This window comes from Etheostoma cragini, chromosome 23 (assembly GCF_013103735.1).
Source record: "Etheostoma cragini isolate CJK2018 chromosome 23, CSU_Ecrag_1.0, whole genome shotgun sequence".
Classification (NCBI taxonomy): domain Eukaryota; kingdom Metazoa; phylum Chordata; class Actinopteri; order Perciformes; family Percidae; genus Etheostoma; species Etheostoma cragini.
This window is the reverse complement of record NC_048429.1, coordinates 3,119,129-3,138,623: the sequence shown is the minus strand read 5'-3', so window position 1 is coordinate 3,138,623 and position 19,495 is coordinate 3,119,129. Positions and strand designations below refer to the sequence as shown.

The following is a 19,495-nucleotide window of genomic DNA, read 5'->3' as shown; positions in this document are numbered from 1 at the left end:
CTTTAAACCTAACTCCTTATCTTCAAAAGTAATTTCACGCTCCATCACGCTGACATCACATCGCCTCACGAGACAACTTTTCACCTCGACGAGATCTCGTCACACCCTTACTGTTTACTGATTCCATATACTAATCTGAGCATGTTTTTGAGTCTGTAGTGTGTTTACACTACAAAATATTTTTTCATGCATACCACTGAGATAAAATCTAGCATCAATGTGCCAACATGCTCACAACTCGAACACATAAACATAAATGATTGTGTCTTTGTCTAAATTTGCTTCTATTAACATCCATTTGCATCTATTTGTGCATCTCTATGTATTTGTGCTGCCTTGGCGTGCATGCGTACGTGCGTGCGTGTCTGTCTGTAATTGTATTGGTCACATTGCACTTGCATTAACAAAACAGTATGTTGTCTAGAAGTGCCTTCCTCAGCTATCACCGGAAAAGTGCTTCTAATATCCTTCACAGGTTCAGAGCAACGGGGTCTGTTGGTCCATTTATTTAACTGTCTTTGGTTGGTGTGTGTGTGTGTGTGCGTCTGCGTGTGCGTGTGCGTGTGTGTGTGTGTGTTATTGACAGTTCATTTGGGTAGAAATTCAAGCTTTTCCACTTAGCGCTCACCCTAGAGGCCTGGAGAACTTCCGTTGTGTAATCTGGATGCTGCATTGTTTTGTTGTATTTGTTTTTGTGTGCTTTTCTTTTTACATTGTTTCTTTATTTGCAGTGCATTTGTGTATTTGGTTGTGTGGTGTGTATTTGCAGCGCATTTGCAGCATGTGTTTTGTCTATTTGCATGTGTTTCATTAAGTTGCAGTGAGTTTGCCCCTGCTGGCCACTTTAATTTGGGTGGCCATTTGTTTGTTCAGGTATTTGGTCATAAACCAACGTATTGGACACATTAACTTAAGGTGTCATCAAAGTTACATTTTGTCTTCAGGAGACATGAATGTCAGAACCAAATTCAATGGCAGTCCATCTAATAGTTGTTGAGACATTTGATCTAAAACCTAAAGTGCAATCTTCATGGCGGCACTAGAGGAAAAGTCAGGAACGGATCAGCAAAGTCATAAGGATTCGTCCTCTGGGGACCATTAATGACCAATAGACTGACGTTGTCACCCATAGAAATACTGTATTGGAAAAAGTGTGCCTAAAAAAAATAAATCAGCATGCATGCTGACAAAGCTGGAAAACAAACTGTGAAAGGTATTACCATCACTATTACTCAGTAGCTTGTCTGTAAATTGCAACTGGCAGGAGTCTGATTAACAGGCGTTGGTGCATGCCAACTATAAAAAGCAGTACACTGTAAAAATGATCAGTACTGTGTACTGTACTGTCGACAGAAAGATTACATTCAGGGAATAAGGACACGAAGTTGAGAGGGTAAAACTGACATGCCTGTTACTGAGAGAGAGAGACTGCTTATAAATAGAGGGAGGAAGGTCAGAGGGAAAGAGTCAGGCTTCCTGTATCCAGCCTCACAGCCGGATACATACATACATTACACACACACACACAGACGCGCACACACACACACACACACACACACACACACACACACAAAAGTTGTATTAAGAGCTAAATGAAAGTATTGTATTTAGTAAAAATAAACATGTGAATGATAATAAATACAATGCCAATCACAATTTCGCAAAGTAAAATTATTAATCTTCAAATAGGTCGTTTTGTCCAACCAACAGTCCAAAACCCAAAGACATTCATTCATTCATAGCAATATAAACCTGATCAAAATGAATGACTCAAATTATTGATTACTATCTTTTGATACATTCATTGTTTGCATGCCGTATTTCTTTTATTCTGTCTACCTGTTTTTGCTATCTTAACATCTGTTTTTCCTGTGAAACTGTTCACTTTGCATGTACAGTATGTTTTTGGTATTTCTGTTATACAGTATACCTGTGTGTGTGTGTGTGTGTGTATGCGCGCGTGCGTGTGTGCGTGTGCGCGCGTATGTGTTGGGCGCGTAACGAAAGTGATCTAATAAGAGTGGATGTAGTGTTCCCGACTGCAGCTGCGCTCACACACACCCACTCCCTGTCAGAGACACACAGAAGAGAAAAGTAGACTGTAATTATACATATTATACTTATTAAAGTAGAGAAAATACCTCAGCTCAGCTAGAATCGAACTCTGCTTATGTATAGAAATGTAACGACACACAGAATGAAGTAGTTCTAATTAGTCAATGGATCAATAAAACCTTTACTGATAGATTCACTTATCTAAGGGTTTAACCCACATTACGACAGATTACACATTTACAATAAACATTAATGTGCCTGTGATTTAGCGTTGTTTAGTCACTTATTGATTCAGTAATTTACTATTGATTAATAAACAATGGGAGAAATCAAGCAGCAGGCTTGTGTTACTTCATCGTTAAATTTGTGGTTCTGCGAATTTTCATGTCAGCAAACCACATATCTTCTTGTTCCTTCAGATTCATAATCACCTATACACCAAAGAGTGTAACGTTGAATGTAATGTTCTTTCCCTGAAGCTTGATAACATTATAAGTGCAAGTAAAACATGATATTTTATAACATAACATCTTCTGACGTTAGCAGAGGTGCTCCTTAATTCAAGGGAGCTCGGGGGCCTCCACTCCAGCATCACCTGAATTAAAGAGCTAGTAATGATAATAATAATATTATATTAGCCTTCTAAAGCTAAAGGGGAAAACGAGCAAGGCCTCTACATCACACAGCAAAGGCCACATATTTAATGAGTGAGGTAACTATTTAAACTAAACCTGCTCAGCAGGTGATTGATTGATCACATTGACAAAACACACAACAAAACCTTTTTACAACTCGGGAGAAGTAGAGACAAATACCCAACGCTGCACTGCAGGTCAGAAATGTTCCCCAAAATGTGTCTCATGTCCCTCGGCCAGACCCCCTTTGCACTGCATGCAGGTGGTGGTCAAGACTCAACATGAACTCACACAAGTCTGGTATCCAGGTCACAGCAGGACCATGACCTCTTGATCTGACAGAGTGACCATCTGGAAACAAAAACACACAAGTGTTTGGTGAAATCATTCGAGCGTGTTGCTGGTTGTCCTCCACCGTTGCTGGGGCACCTACAGACACAAGCTTTTTAGTGGCTGACACTTAACTGACACAGGCATACACACAGAGGCACACAATCGGGCTACATCCACTCTAGGTTTTCATTTTTAAACGGCGTTTTGAAACAAAAACGATCTTAGTCCACACTTGTTGAAAAGTGTGGACTGAGTCTCCGTTTCTGCCCGTTAAGACTACAGCGTAACCCCAGAGTTTTTTTAAACTCAAACGGGGTCAACAGCGTTTCCAAATGTCTCCGTTTTAGGGGCTCAAAAATGCCGGACCAGTGTGGACGTGAGGCATAAATGTAGCAAAATATATGCGTTTTTAAAGAAAACCGTGTTTGTGTAGATGTAGCCTTAGAAGAGGTTTGTTCAGAGAGGTAGCCTGTTGTACACACTGTCTGTATGTCTGTAGACAGACATACAGACAGGGAGGAAGACAGTCAGACACAGAGAGGAATGCTGTATGCTCAGCTAAAACTGGGAAGGAAGTCTAAGTGGGGTTGCCATGACAACCACGCCTTTACACCCTGCTTTCCTTCGCACATGTACAAATACACAAAAACATATTGACCAGTCCACAGCAGGAGATGGAAAATGTTGTGTTTTTTATAGCTTGTGTGCAGATTGACAATAAATCACCAAACAAGAAGAAGAAGAAGCACTATCTGTAGTTTCCTATAGTAACTCTGTGTGTCTTAGGGTGTGTGTCTTTTGTGTGTTGATTTCTTCCTGCTATTGTGTGCAGTCACGCTTGTTTCTGAGCGCATGTTTGTAGGCTTGGAGGCCGAGTCTAGAAGCCATACAATGGTGTGTGAAACAGCTGCACTGTAATGTATGTAAATGGCTTCTGCTTAGATTGTTTTCTTTTTTGGCTTGTGTTTTTAAAATAACATAGAAAACAACCTTTTGGCATCTACAGTCAACTCATTTTTTGTTGCCACGTATCTCCAAATTAGGTCGTTACGGAGTACCCATCTGCTATCTAGTACCTCTTATTGTGGCTTTAAAAAGACCCTGTACTGATCTGGGATCCTAAAATCCAAAATCAAATTGAATTGTGGATTTGAAGAATCATGACACTTTTATTATTAAGTACACTATGTCTTTTTTTTTCTTGACCACAGTGGATTTTTTGTTGGTCCTTTAGTTTAATCCATGTCGATTTGTTCATAGTTTGTTTCTTTCTCAGAGTTTTGAACAAAAAGCGAGTGAAGGTTGTTGTGTGTGAGATTCCTGTTTTATAGCACATGAAAAATGACAACACTCACCATGAGATTCTTAAACCCACCTGACTCCCGTCTCATAGAGCCTGTGTGAGTTATGTGGGTAGGTTTTCTTGTGTGTGTTTGCATGTGGTGATCAACCTTTATCCATCACACCCCATTACCTGAGGCACTGAGAGGGGGCCTGCAGAGACACTCAGGCTCATACTCTCTCTCCTGTCTCTCTGCACACACACGCGCACACACTCTGGGCACGCTGTGTCACCAGCGGCAACGAACATGCCTTTCACAATGACCCAAATAGAGCAAGCGAGGGAGAGAGAATGGAAGGAAAGGAGGTAGAGAAATTGGGTTGAGATAGAAAGAAAGGGGAAGATTGAAAGGAGGGGGATAAAGAAACAGAAGAAGAAGAAAAATGGAGCGAGTGTTAGTTAGATTGTACTAAATGAAGGATGGGCTCCCAGTAGCCGAAGAGTCCTGAACTGTCAATTCTTATGTTTGAGCTCCTTGTAAAAGACGCTTTGGCATCTGTGTGTCCATTTTAAGATTAAGGCTGGTCGTGAGTGAATAACATCACCCTCACTGGCAAACAGGTTTTAGGGGCTGACTTGACAGAGCTGGAGGTGACACTATCTTATCTTACCTACCAGAGTTTGGGAAGTGTCAAACAATTGAGGTCTGAAGAAGAGCACCTTTTGGTTGAATGAATAAGACGGCTGAGGTCATCACCAGTGCTGCAAACTGTGCCTTACTGCTGTCCAAGCAGCATTGAGTTGTCACCTCCCGACTGTGCTGTGTGTATTTGTTGGTGAGCAGATTGAATCCTTAATAAGTGGTCACCATCAAAATATGGATTAACGGTTCATTTTCAGGCTATTTTTTACAAAGCACTGATGCATGAGACACATTCCCTGCAGCATTTGCTTTTGAGCAGGTCTTAGTGACTTCTGTCAGATCCAAGACTTCCTGAGTTGTTTTTATACATTTTCAAGACTGCACAATTGAGTAATCACACTCTCTTCTTGTGAAAACATGAGTACAAAAATGAATTAATCATCCCTTCTATATTGTTTTATTTTTTGCTCACAAGGAGAAATTTAAATCCTCTTGAACATATTTCTTTCTCTGCACAGTCAATAATTAAATTATGAGTGTGTGTGTGTGTGTGTGTGTGTGTGTGTGTGTGTAAGCATGCGCTCGTGCTTTTGTGTGTGAATGTGTTTCTCAGGTTGCCTTTGCCAGGTAATCTCTTACGTAATGTCCCAAAAATAGAGCAGATTCACCTATAAGGGATTGAAGGGGGGGGGGGGGGACACACACATATTATAGAGGAGGAGACATAAAAGTAAGCAATAGATGAAGGGGGAAATCGGCCCTTTTATTCTTTTATAAACTATATACTGTCAATTCACAGGGCGAGGTTTTAACCAATATCATGATATTTATAAAGTGATAGTATTTAGTTATCTCTTTAATGTCCCTGGCTTTATCAGGCTAACAGTGTTCTGCATCAGAGAGCTAGACTCTTTAATGGTAGTATTATGTTTTAGAAGTTTTGCATCAATATGATTAGGAACCTTCACACCAAATTTCAGTTTGTTTTTTCATGCATAAACACTTTCTCAATGAAATATTTTCCGAACATGTACCTTCACATTACAGACTGCTTTTGATATGTTTCACTGTAATACAACATTCCAGACCAGAAAAAACACAATTCTCATAAACCAAAATCCCAGACAACGTCTACAACATCACAGTACCAATGTTATTTATACTATCTGTATATAATGCCCAACTCTAATCCCTGTATGATTGCTTTATTATGATGCTTATTTGCTCATTACCTTGTCAAAAGGCAGAGGAGAGTTGATGACGGAGCGGAGGTGTCATGGATCCAATGTCATAGTTCATTGGACACCACTGTTCTCACACTCACTATTGTTTCTTCCAATGACTACTTTTATTACTTTAGCCATTACCTGAATCTCACCCCTGCTTTGGCCATCCTCAAGCCTGATCTCTAATCTCAAGCCTAATCTTGAGCTAAATCGTAACTCTGTACTACCTACTTTAATTCAACCCTTACCCGAATCAAAACACACACACACACAAACACACACACACACACACACACACACACACACACAAACACACACACACACACACACAAACACACACACTCATTGTTACACAGCAGCACAGAGCTCAGATGTCTGGTGTCAGGTCCCCACTGCCTGTCACATTGATTGGCCTAATTACCTGACCCGTGCTGTGAGTGTACAGGGAAATAACTGTTGGTGGATTCAGTCCGGGGGAGACAAGGATGGGAGCAGCTGAATAAGTGAGAGAAGCTTTGAGAATAATCATGATAAATGTTGGAGCAGGTGGACAGCAAGGGAGGAGAGGGAGGGTGAAAAAGGTGCGTTGGTTTCACCGGCTTTTCGGCTACAGGTGAGTGATGAGAGCGCCTGCCATGTTAACCTTTAAAATTCTGCCTGACACTGTATCTATTAAACCAGTGTAACATGTCATTTTGTAGTTTTTTTTTTCTTTCCTTTTTTTACTGTGACCCAGTAGTGATGCAAATCAATTCTTGAGCTGCTACTTCATAGTCTTAATGAATGCTGTGGGCTTTTTAAGACAAAGATTCAACTCTTTTTTTCTTTTCTTTTTTTTGTTGTAAATATTTTGTGCAGCTGTTGAGCTTCTGTTGGTGCTGATGCATACTGTACGTTTTCAGTGTACATGTTACTTATCACACAAAAGTATGGAGACGTCCTGAAAAATTAACCTTTTTGGCGGTTACTCACAACTTAAGGGGGCTTTAAGTTCAGCTAAAGTTATACAAATCAAGGGCGACTTTTTGGCTACTCGATAGATAGATGGATGGATGGATAGATAGATAGATAGTAGGGGTGCAGGATTCAGAAAATGTCACAATTCAATACCAATATTAAGGCTTAATATTTGATTCAAAAACAATTTCCAATGATTTTTCAATTTAAAAAAAGATTCACTGTATGTAAATGTAGTTACTTTTCCCATGATAGTATACCCAGCGTTACAAAAAGAAAGTAGAGCTTGAATGGATTCATGAATGTGAATCAATTTCTTTTTTACTTTTTCTTTTTTGCACACCCTTAATAGATAGAGGCTTTATCCATCCCGAGGGAATTTTAGTAATTGCATTTGTGTTAGTTGGGTTAGCCTGGATCAATGACAATTCATTTACCGGATCATCACCAGAACATCTGTTGCAGCCGGATCTTCTGCCGCATGTCCCTCATCGTGCAAAACACTTAGTTTTGGGAAACATCAGCAAACTTTGAGCTAGCAAGCTATTTGCTGAAAATGGCAAGTTTTTAAGAAAATGTTGGTTGTGCAAACATGCAGGCCTGCGTGGTTCTTTTGGACAATTTGGGATTCACAAAGAACATGTTTAGCATTTACTAACTACTAAATACACACTTAAAAAAAAATTATGATACCAGTACAAATACCAGTACCCTTAACGTCCTACTGATACCAATAAAGTCCTTTTTTAATGTGTGTGAAAAAAGAGTTTATGGGTATTTGTGTGTATAAACTCACTTTGAACCCAGCCTTGAGGGATAAATCAAGTATTTTGAATCCAATATGTTTTGATAAAAAAGAATATTATCAAAATAGTTGCAGATTCATTTTGTGTCAGTCAACTTGTTGTTTTTGAGTAACATGACCAGCAGTAGAGACACACAACCCTCCTCAAAGGAGTTTTAAAGTTTAAGGTTTTAAATTTCTTAAAGTCATAAAATGCAGAAAACCCCTCTGAGATTGTGCTCCATATGACACTTTAACATTTTAAGCTTCCTAGGCACAATTACGGCTGAAGAAAGACACATTTCCCACTCAGTGCCTTTTAGAAAAAAAGCTTATGAAAGCATTAAAAAAAACATTTTCCCTTGAACAAAGATTTGCTTGCATATAGAAACTGGTTAAACTGTACAGTAAACCCACACTGGTGCAGTTGTGTTTCTTTTGTTAACCAACTTCTTCCCACATACTGTATATCAACCACATCCCCTGCTCCACGAGTCACAAGATGTTAAATATAATTCCTCCCACTTGCAGCTGCCTTTTCATCTGTGTGGCTATCACTTTTGTTCTTACTTTATCTTTGATCATAAGTGGTGTTGCCTAGCTATGTCGAGGCCCGCTGAGTACACAGAAACTGGTTAAATGACTGGCGTGAAGACGATTTTCTTTCCACCTTAATCACCTGAATACTACACAAACCGTTCTGTTTGTAGTAACTGTTAACCCCTCCGTCCATGGATACCCAAGATCTGCATTTAGAAAAATGTTGAGGCATCACACAGATTACATCATCTTGAGTGTGTGAGTGTGAAGGCTGTGAAATATAAACAGTATATGCTGTGTGTCTGTGTGTGTTACACACAGTCATCCCACATGGGGTGATGAGGCTTCTATCTAAGTAACTACATTTTCAGTTTACTGTTAAAGTTGCTGGCACACACACACACACACGCACACACACACACAGAGAGCAGATTCACTACCAATATAATTACTGGATGAGCTGCCTATGCTCCCGCTGTGCCATCACCATGGCAACTCTGACAACCCACCTCTGCTGGAGGAGGAGGAGGAAGAAGAGAAGGAGGCGAATGAAAATAAGGAGAGGGGGAGGATGAGAAAGAAGAGCAGTGGAAGAATGGTAGAGGAGGAGCAAAAGTGAAATGAGGGAGATTAGAGGGGGACGAGGTGATGGAAGGGGAGGGTGATGTACAGGACAAAAAGGAGACAAGAGTGTGGGAAGAGGAGGAGGAGGAGAACAGAAGAGAGTGGATGATGAAGAGGAGCGCGATTAGTTTCAGAGACAGTAAAGGGGAAAGTGCCAGATTAGAGGAGAGAAGTGGAAGAGAAGGAGAAGACACACGATAATAGAGCGAGAGAGTAGGTGGTGTTCTCCACCATTCAGGATTCAATCTAATCTCTCTCTCCGGAGGCTTTAACAAACTGAGAGTCTGATTCTTTCTCCCTACCTAAACTATGTTAGTTTTGGTCAAACAGATGAGTATTCGTCCATTATTTTAACTTTATGCCATCGTCTGGGTGAACCCTCATTTACTAAACGTTTGATTTTTAGGAACATTCCGTCTCGTTGGAGGTTGTTGTCCACATACAGCTTGCTATTGCTAGTATGGTACTTAAGCACATTTAGATTCACCTGTACTTTACTTGAGTATTTGTATTTCATGCTACTTTATACTAATACTCCACTACATATAGTATTAGTATATATTGTCCTTTTTTACACATTTATTGGACAACTATAGACATAAGTTACTTTAGTATCTTTAGCACTGGTAACATAACAACAGCTTGAAAAGCCTTAAAATACAATTACAAAACAACGTTGTTTTACATTAACCTACTCAGGAATGTATAAAGTAGTTAACAAATGGGCTCTACATTGAAAAACTTCGACACTAAAATGCTACTTACACAGTAGGTAATACAACCTATACAAATCCAGAGCTGCTGCCCCCGCGACCCGATACCGGATAAGCAGATGAAGATGGATGGATGGAATCAGGATTTTCTGCGATTTACATAATTTTAATTTTGAGAATGTAAATATATTTAGCTCATACTGCAATACTATACACTTTTGCTTCTTCTAATTACATTCAGAATGTGACTATTTCTACAACCCAAATAGAACATTTATTAGAAGGATAATGTTTTTTTTAGTCATTTAATGTGTATTCCAACCAGTAGTGGAGTATGTCCCCCACTAACACTCTCAAAATAGGTTTGTGCCTCTCTAGTTGAATGCATATATGTGTGTGTGTGTGTGTGTGTGCGTGTGTGTGTGTGTGTGTGTGTGTGGTTGGTGGTAGAAGCTTCACTGCAAATAGTTTTTTTGTGTTGGATTTTGGGAGTGAGCTGTAATGGCTGTGATCCTGTCTGCTTTTAGTAGATTAGGACTCACTTAAATAAAGTGTTGTCCCATGACCTCTGAATGATACCGTGTTTTGTGATTAGTACGTCAAGTGCATTGATGCCGCTGGGTCTTTTTTTAGAAGCCTTCACTTTCCCTCTCTGCCTTTTGGCATTAAAACACCCTCAGGTACACATTTTTTTCAATATGACTAACACACACCACAGCCTTTTCCTTCATTCATTCATTTTGATTTTATAGTTTTACTATATGGCTGTCGCCTCTCGTTTTACGTCACTTGTTTTATTTGTTTAGCGTTTTGTATTTTATGCCTATGTGAATTATGTACTTTATATCTTTATTTCTTCTCAGCAGGAATCTGATGGAGTGCCCATACTCCATGTAGGGACTAAGTCCTTTCCCCAAGTAAAGGAGCTCAAATAACTTTGGGACTTGTTCATGAGTGAGGGGACAAATGAGTGAGGGGACAATGGCGCGGGTGGGAGATTGGTCAAAGAATCGGGGCAGCGGGTGTGGTATTACATTTAATTTATCGCACCGCTGTGACGAAAAGAGAGCTGAGCCAGAAGGCAAAGCTCTCGATCTACCGGTCAGTTTTTGTTCCTACCCTCACCTATGGTCATGAAGGCTGGGTCCTGACTGAAAGAATGAGATCCAGGGTTCAAGCTGGCGTCACCCTTAGAGATAGGGGGAGAAGCTCAGTCATCTGTGGCGAGTTTGGAGTAGAGCCGCTGCTCCTTCGCAGCAGTAGATAGGAACCAGATGAGGTGGTTCGGGCATCTGGTGAGGATGCCTCCTGGGCCCCTCCCTAGGTTGGTGTTCCAGGCATGTCCAGCTGGGAGGAGGCCTTGGGGAAGACCCAGGACTAGGTGGAGGTATTATATCTCCAACCTGGCCTGGGAACGCCTCAGGATCCCCCAGTAAAGGGTGTCTGTATGTCACTGCAAAGCATTCCAACAGCGGGACGTTAAGTGGTGTGCAGCTGCCGTTGTTGGAAAAACAACCCAGACGGTGCAGAGATGGTGCAGATTTCAAGTTATTATACAATATTAAGTATCGGTTTAGGCAACGGCACTATTTTAAAAGAATCGTTTTAGCACCGGGGCCGAAAAAAATCCAAACAATACCCAACCCTATCATAAAAAATGATTTAAGACACACTACTTCAGCGAATCTAAGACTTTTTAATCTTAAATTGTCTGAAGTATTGTCTTAAATAATTTAAACAGGTCTCAATTTTCCAACATCCATGAAACGCTATACCTCTAATGCTTTTATTTGTGGTTTGTAGTTCTTTCTTTTGCTAGTCCAAATAAAATTGCTGTACTATGACTGCAAATGAGACCAACATACAACTTATATTGCAGCCCATTAGCTTTGTGTTAGTGGCGTGAGTCTCTTTCAGATTGTACCACAGGGATAGAACTGATGTTATTCTTGGCCATGGGGAAGTGCAAGTTTAGCTGAATTTAGAGCTCAGTTGATGTTGTGCTGATGGTCTTAAATTTGACTTGGTGAAACCTGTAAAAACCTGAAAAAGCAACAGGTGTGTGTGTGTGTGTGTGTGTGTGTGTGTGTGTGTGTGTGTGTGTGTGTGTGTGTGTTGGATGATCAATCAAGGTCTTATTTCCATGGTTCAGGCCATCATTTCCACTATGATTATATTTTACTCACCAAGAAAATTTGGCCAGATGCAGCAAAAGTACCGTTCGTCACAGCAGCACAGTCAGCCAGTCCGGTTGAAGACAAAGTGATTTCAATGGTGAACACACCTAAAATATCCATCACAGTAATCCACTGTGTTGGAAAAACCTTGCTCGCAACAGGAAGCACAAAAGGTCAAAGCTGAATCAGAAACAAAAACATTTTCCTTCATTTTCACTTCCTGTTTTAATATAGATTTTCAACAAACATCACATACACACAGTGATGGAAAGTAAGTAAGTACATTTAACAAAATATTGTAATTAGGTTTATGGATTTAACTATCCAAAAGTGTATACAGCATTTAAAATCAGCTCCACATGTTGACATGTTAATGTCTCAATAATGGTTGCCAGTTGGATTAATGATTTAACAATGACAAGGCCCATTCTGACAAATAAATAGTTTGGATACTTGAGTACATTTTGCTTATTGTACTTTTGTACTTTTATTTACTTGTAGTTGAGTATTCTTATAGTGTGGTATTGCTACTTTTACTTAACGATTTAAATACTTTTGCCCCCTCTCCTCTATACACATATCCTCAAACAAAACTCAGTCAGAAACAGGGAGAAATGAAACAAATACATCAGCAAAGATGATTTAATATGCACACAAAACAGAACAAACCACAAATGAGCTTAGTGTGTTTTACATTCTGTTGTTTGATTTTCTCCATACACATGTACTTTCTGCCTTTGGTTTCCCTTCCAAACAAGTGGTTTCCATAAAACTTCCCTTAATGGACTCGGCACTACCATGTTGCCAGGTCCCCAGATCTCAGCAGTTATGCCAAGAAGTTATCAAAACTATCAAAATTTGAAACATCCTTTATCATTTCCACCAAAATTATACATTTATCAGAATACATTTTTGACATCAGACTCATGAAGTTTATATGTGTGTTTGTGTGTGTTTGATCCACCGTTATATGTGGCATATGGCCAGTCACCATACGTCCTTGCATTTGTGCTTTTGTCACCCACGCAATGCTATTTTTATCCCAAGAGTCATAAGGGCGAGTGCTTGGGTGTGTGTGTGTGTGTGTGTGTATGTGTGTGTGTGTGTGTGTCAGGGTGTGTGTCAGAGTGTGTCATCAGGTTACACTGTGTGTAAGTGGACTCCTCTTTGTCCTGGTTGATCATTTTGGAAAGACGGTGGCCACTGAAACTTTCAACGGGGGGGTCAGATGCTCCTGTAACAACCTTTTTCATTGACAGACAGACACACACGCACACACACACACATACACACACACAAACAAACAAACAAACAAACAAACACACAAACACACAAACACACACACACACACACACACACACAAAAAGTCTTCTAATTCAGAAATTCTGCATTTTCCAAATCTGCAAAAGTTAGAAAGTGTGAATGGATGAAAGGATAGGAAAAAGCACAGATGGTTTATTCTTTGCTATTTTGTAGCTACGTACAGAAAAAGTTCACATAATACAAAAAATTGACCTTTATAAAAAGCTTTATTTAATTGAGTCCACGACAAAGATAGATGCAGTGATAAGTGCAGTTTCTGAAGTCACGTTTAAAAGCAACTAAATTCAGTTTGCAACATATTCATCTGTATATATTGAAGATAAATTATCCGTTTATATGCATTGAATACAGAATATTCTTTTAGTGATTTTGTTTGTCCAATAAAGTAATATTTCAGCAACTTAATATGCATGTTCAACCCCCCTGATCTTAATCAACAATGCAAAATTTTGCAAAGCAACAAAGAATATTCATGACTACGTGATCAACAGTCAAAGCTGCATTTTTGAAAAGAAAATCTTTATCGTTTAATGAAGTTTTACAGTCAAAGGTTATCTTCATCAGGACATTGTAGGTGTGGCAAACGTGATGTCACTTTTTACCAACTTAACCTTGACATGAGTGTCTATGTCAGTGGGGGACTGGGTTCTTGTGGGTGAGGCTGACTGCAGAGGGGAGGAAACTGTTTTTTATGGCCTGAGGTTTTGGTCCTGAGGAGGTGGTGATGGTGAAGACATCAAAACAGAGCAATAGATGAACATAAAAAAGACAGTAAATGAGAAGAGGAAGTATAACAGGGTGAGAGCCAGACAGTGAAACATGGAGAGAGAGATAGGGGGTGGTGGGGACTGCTGACTCATCCTCTGACAGAACAGATCTGTCTCAGTCACCCCAAAGTGCTGCTGGCAATCTCTCCTCCAAGCTGTTCCCACTTCTCCTCAACCAAATAGCTCCAGTTAAACCCTCTGAAATGTGGTCTCATCCAATGAATAATTAACTTTACTTACTAAATTATACTGAAATCTAGTTCTTTCTGGGATTTAGCTGCTCTGTGGTGAGAGAGCTGTGCCATACAAAAGGATGACAGTGTTGATTTTTGCATATCTTGCTTTACAGGCTTTTGTTTTTTATTGTTAATGATTTTTTCTCGTTTGTGTGTGTGTTTTTTTTCCTTCAGGAAAGCGATCTCCCGCTCAGGCCTCCAGCACCTCGGTCCACCTCAACCCTCCCCGCCTCCCGCATCCAACGGGCCCAGCAAGGAGCTACGTACCTCCGTGGACTGGACGGTCAGACATGCACATACACCTATATAATTGAATATGAATTTCTGTTTGTTTCTTTATTCTCTGATCCATATTTATGTGTATTTATTGCATATATGTATGTTTTTCTAAATTTTACAAAGGCAGACTTAAATGCAAAATGTACATAATGCATATACATGAATGCGTGTTCAAATAGTTTGTGTCTTCAGTCTGGCTGAGTCACTGAATGACATTTGGGTTTTAATGCTAATGGGTCTGTAGGCAGACTGGTTGCAACAGCTGTAAGTTTGTATGTGGAAATGAAAAGTAGCAGTTTTCTTTTGGTTTTTGATCATTACTAGAAAACATCTTAATCACTGAGCGTGGGAAGGAAAAGTTTTATGTTTCAGGACTTTGTGGGCTATGACTCTTTCTGGTTTTATTTAGCAGAAAAACAAGGTAAAGCTAAAAAGACATTTTAAAATGCGTTATGCGTTGAAATGTAACAAAGGCCAGATGCTTAGTGAAATGCCAAGTTGATATGGAAAGAACTTTGAAAAATGTCATGAAACCACTCTGCAAATTAGACAGAAATAGTCAAAAATAGAAACAAGGCATCTGAATTTCCATAAAAATCCATGTGAATACAAATAGGACATTTGTAAAGCTCACAAAGACCAACATGTGTTTTTTTCATTTCAGCTATTGCACTCCAAACCTGAAATCTCAAGCAGTTTATGATAGCAAAAATCAATCCTAGCGTCATTCACACCAGTGTTTAAGTTTGGAAAAGGCCCACATTTTGCAGAAAAAGACCAAATTAAGAGGAAGCTAAGAAAATGTCAGTAATAACAAATAATTTACATTCTTTACCCTAAAGCGAGAGTATTTATCTAGGCTGTTTATGGTGAATTCCACCAATTCAAATCTTACAAATCTAATTTAACCATAAGTACCTAAACTCCGCCCTTTCAACTACAAACAACATACTGAAAATAGCTACCTAGAAGGGACTTCTTTAAAGCTTTAGTGCGTAAATTTTGTTTAATATTAATGAACATCCGTTACGTTCAAGCCATGGTTTGCTACAAATCTAAGTAAGACTCTCAGCCCCACACAACTCTCTCTGGATTTCTCAGTACAGCTACGTTCAGAAGATTGTGTCGTCTGACGACATTCATGCGCAATAACTTGAGTGAAGAGAATTACTTCTTTTGAAGAGTTATGTTTTTTAATCCTCTGTGTCCTCCTTGGCTGCTAGCAACTGCGTGGAGGAGGCGTGGGGGTGGTGCGCAATAATGAATGGCATGCACCGACAGTGTTGTTGTCATTGCTTAGAATTCCTCATAAGGGCGACAGAAACTACGCACCTTAGCTTTAAATTAGTTTTTGTATTTTTGTACAAATTTTTATTTAATATTTCTAAATTGTCCCACAGTTTTTCAGAACGTCCAATGTACAGTCAGTCCTTTTGGTCTGCAGTTTCCACAAAGACAATCTAAGTTCCTGTTTGAACTGATTTTAATGTTAGTCTGTGCAGAAATAACTTCTGCCAACTCTGTTTGCATTGAGCTTAACAGAGGAAAGGCAAAGCTTCTATTTTTATCTGATTCAACAAGAAGAGAATGACTGTAACAGAGTGAGGTTTTTACTCAGAAACATCAATGTAGGAGCATCTCTAATTTAGAGCACACCAGGCTCAGAAATAAAACCAAACAATGCGCATTGGGCCCAAAAAAAACGGTTGAAATGCATCTTGTATAAGCAAGTTTAAGACACGTTGGCAAGAGCGTACTGTATTATTTAATTGGGAGATGTAAGACGACAAACCCACACCTAAGATTCCCCTCTGGCCCTGTCTGCTGGGACGCTTCCACCACGTCATCGCTGCCCTTTAACTCTCTGCATGACACACACACTCATAAATAATCATTGTACTTAATGATTCATTAATATGCATTATATACACTGTTTATTTACTACAGCTTTTAAGTGCTAATGACTCGGATAGTGTTTGTCCAAGAAAAGAGACATAACTAAGAACTGATGTTTTGTACTTGTTGCGTTCCTGCTGTATGTGGGATCACAAAATATGGAAGAAAGAAATTAAAAAGTAAACAAATGGCCATTGGATTAGTAATTTTCTGTACTGCAACTACTGTATGCCTGTGGTTTACTGTGAGAACCAGAGGGAGAGATTAGAAAAAGATCAGACAGCTTTGACTCTTCTTTTCTTGTCACAGTCTAGCTCTGTTTGGCCAGTTGGTCAGTAATCATCACAATCACAATAATAGCTATATGACAATTACATCTGAACTAGAAGGGCACTATATATATATATATATATAATATATAATTTAAACATAAGATCTGGTCATGATGATATTTTTTGTAGACATTGTAAATCAATCACAAAGGGGGCTTTCACAACTAGAAAGTCCAAACTAAGGTCCGGACCAAGGTTCATGACTACGCATTTCATCTAGTAACTTTGGTTTCACACTGCAGTTATGCAAGCTCACTGAAGATCTATACATGACAAAACTATGTCCATCACATACGCCAGCTGTGTCTCCATATACTTACAATTGATTGGTTTGTAAGCAGGCTTCCCCGTCCTCTCCTATCCTCCTGCTCTGAGCTCATTCACCGTCACACCCTCTCTCATGTAGCCTACACACTAAGCACCAAGCTATTCCTTAAAGGAGCTTCCCCGCTCTTAGAACACGATGATGGCCTGCCAGAGCTTGTTGTTTTTGGTCTGAAAGTCCGAACCATCCAAAAAAATGCTTTCCTACTATAAACGAACCGGACCATGGATCAGTTTGATCCGGACCCAGACTACTTCTTTTGGTTGGACAAAATCTTGGCCATTTGGTCCGAACCGTGGTCCGGGGGACGTTTAAGGAGGAGGAGGTTTAACACCTGTAATTTTGGTTTGGATCATCTTGAAAAGTCACAATGAAACTAGTGGAATCCTTTCACCGACACACACATACATGCAGTCATACACTTACTGTACATTATATGTGTATACGTTGCTGTGTGTGTGTTTGCACTCCACTCAGTAGCTCCTGTAGTGTTTAAATCAACACCTTAAATTACACTGTGAAATTACCCACTTACTCAGCAGCTGCAATTATGTGCTTGACTCATTTGTTGACAGCTATCATTGAGCCTCTATGTGCATATGGTTGCGGTTAAATGTGACGGAGATATGCAGAAGGATAATGGGAGTTATTATATCATTATTCCCCCCCCCCCCCCCCCCCCTTCTTATTTCTTCCTCTGTCGGCGTCTCTGCAGGAGAATGCAGTGAACGGGGATCACCTGTGGATGGAGACGAGCTGTTCAGGAGAGCTCTGTTATCTCGGAGAGGACACCTGCCTACTAAAGGCCGCAGTGAGTACTGTACACACTGACCTCTGTGTGTGTGTGTGTGTGTGTGTGTGTGTGTGTGTGTGTGTGTGTGTGTGTGTGTGTGTGAGAGACAGACAAGCCAAAGTAATAATACTAAAGCTATAGTGTGTGGTCTAAAGGAATGTTAGGTTATGTTATAGTCAAAATGTATAATGCTGTATATGCAGATTAATACTTAAAACGGGCAGCTGCGGCTCAGGAGGCTGAGCAGGTCGTCCACTAATCAAAAGGCTGGTGGTGTGATCACCAGCTCATTGTATCCACATGCTGAACTGTAGCTGGGAAAGACATTTAACCCCAAATTGCTCCCGATGGTTAGACTAGACTAAAGGTAAATTATGAAGATTTTGGAGCTTTGTTTTGCAGTTATTTAAATATTTAGATCATTTTCTTCTGAATTATATGGTTATAAAGTATACATTTCCTTTGGGACCAGTAGCACACGCTCTAAAGCCTGGTACTGGTCTGTGGTCCAAGGGTTGGGAATCTTCGGTCTAACCTTGTCCAAAAATCCTCCTGCCAACTGCCAGGTGTGGCCGGTCTAAACACAGGGCAGAGGCTGGCCACAAGGCAGTCAAAACATAAAGAAGATTAAGTATTGGTTCTGGATTCCATATCAAATAATATGGGCTGAAAATAAGAACAAAGTGAACTGGAATTTCTAAAATCTCAATGTTCAGTAGAAAACTGATTTCAGTGCAACTTTACATGCCAATAGCTCATATAAAGATGGATATATTTTAGATTTAATTTGTTTTTCACATATTAATTGCTTAATGTTTTAACATTTTCAAAAAATCATATGCATTCAAATCTGCCCTTTATGATTCACAAAGTCAAATCATGGTCACTGTTCATGTATGGAGCAGGTGGTCCCAGTGTCCTTTGCAGCGAAGCGTATTATATGCTTCCAGTCTTAAACGCAGTCTAGCAATTTAGCGTTATTTTAAGCAGAATGCCACACTCTCATTCAGGTGATCCATGGTTGCAAAGTAGCAGAATGAATTACTTGGAAAACAGAGACAGTGATCCTTGAAATGCAGAGCGGTGTGTTAAGATGTGTAAATTATAGACCCTCTCTGCATCCACACACCTCCTACAAAGAACTGCACTTGGAATTGGAGAGCGGAGAAATAACCTTTAATACTGACAAAAATATAATGACATATCTGGACATTTTCAATGATGCTGTCTAATTACAGTACAGAGTGAGTGGACAATAATATGGTGAGACTGGTGTCAGCAAGATGTGGCTGCAGCAAAAATAACTTCACTATAATCTCTCAGACGTTTAATTAGATAAATATTCCATCAGCACTGCATGCTTTCAGCGACTTAAAAGGACAACGGGATCTCAGATTGCTTTTGACAAGTCATGGCTGACACACGCAAGCACATTCCTACCTGGGCTCAGCTAGATAATGGCTGATTAACTTTGATCCTCCACTGGGCACGTCTGTGCTGCGTTCTGGCTGCGCCGCCGTTTTGTTCCATCCACCGCCATACAAGCACTTTAGAGAACAATCGTGTGTTTAGCTG

The 19,495-nt window shown here is 39.8% G+C and overlaps 1 protein-coding gene across 10 annotated transcripts in view; it reads left to right on the top strand.

The window, feature by feature from the left end:
• The window catches only part of dgki (diacylglycerol kinase, iota), an 89,654-nt gene that overhangs the window by 17,929 nt on the left and 52,230 nt on the right, over positions 1–19,495 (top strand). For all 10 annotated transcript variants that reach the window (XM_034863860.1, XM_034863859.1, XM_034863863.1 and 7 more), the window contains exons 2-3: positions 14,470–14,578; positions 17,843–17,938. In XM_034863860.1, coding sequence (XP_034719751.1) covers positions 14,470–14,578; positions 17,843–17,938 — 205 coding nt within the window. The remainder of the gene's footprint in view (positions 1–14,469; positions 14,579–17,842; positions 17,939–19,495) is intronic.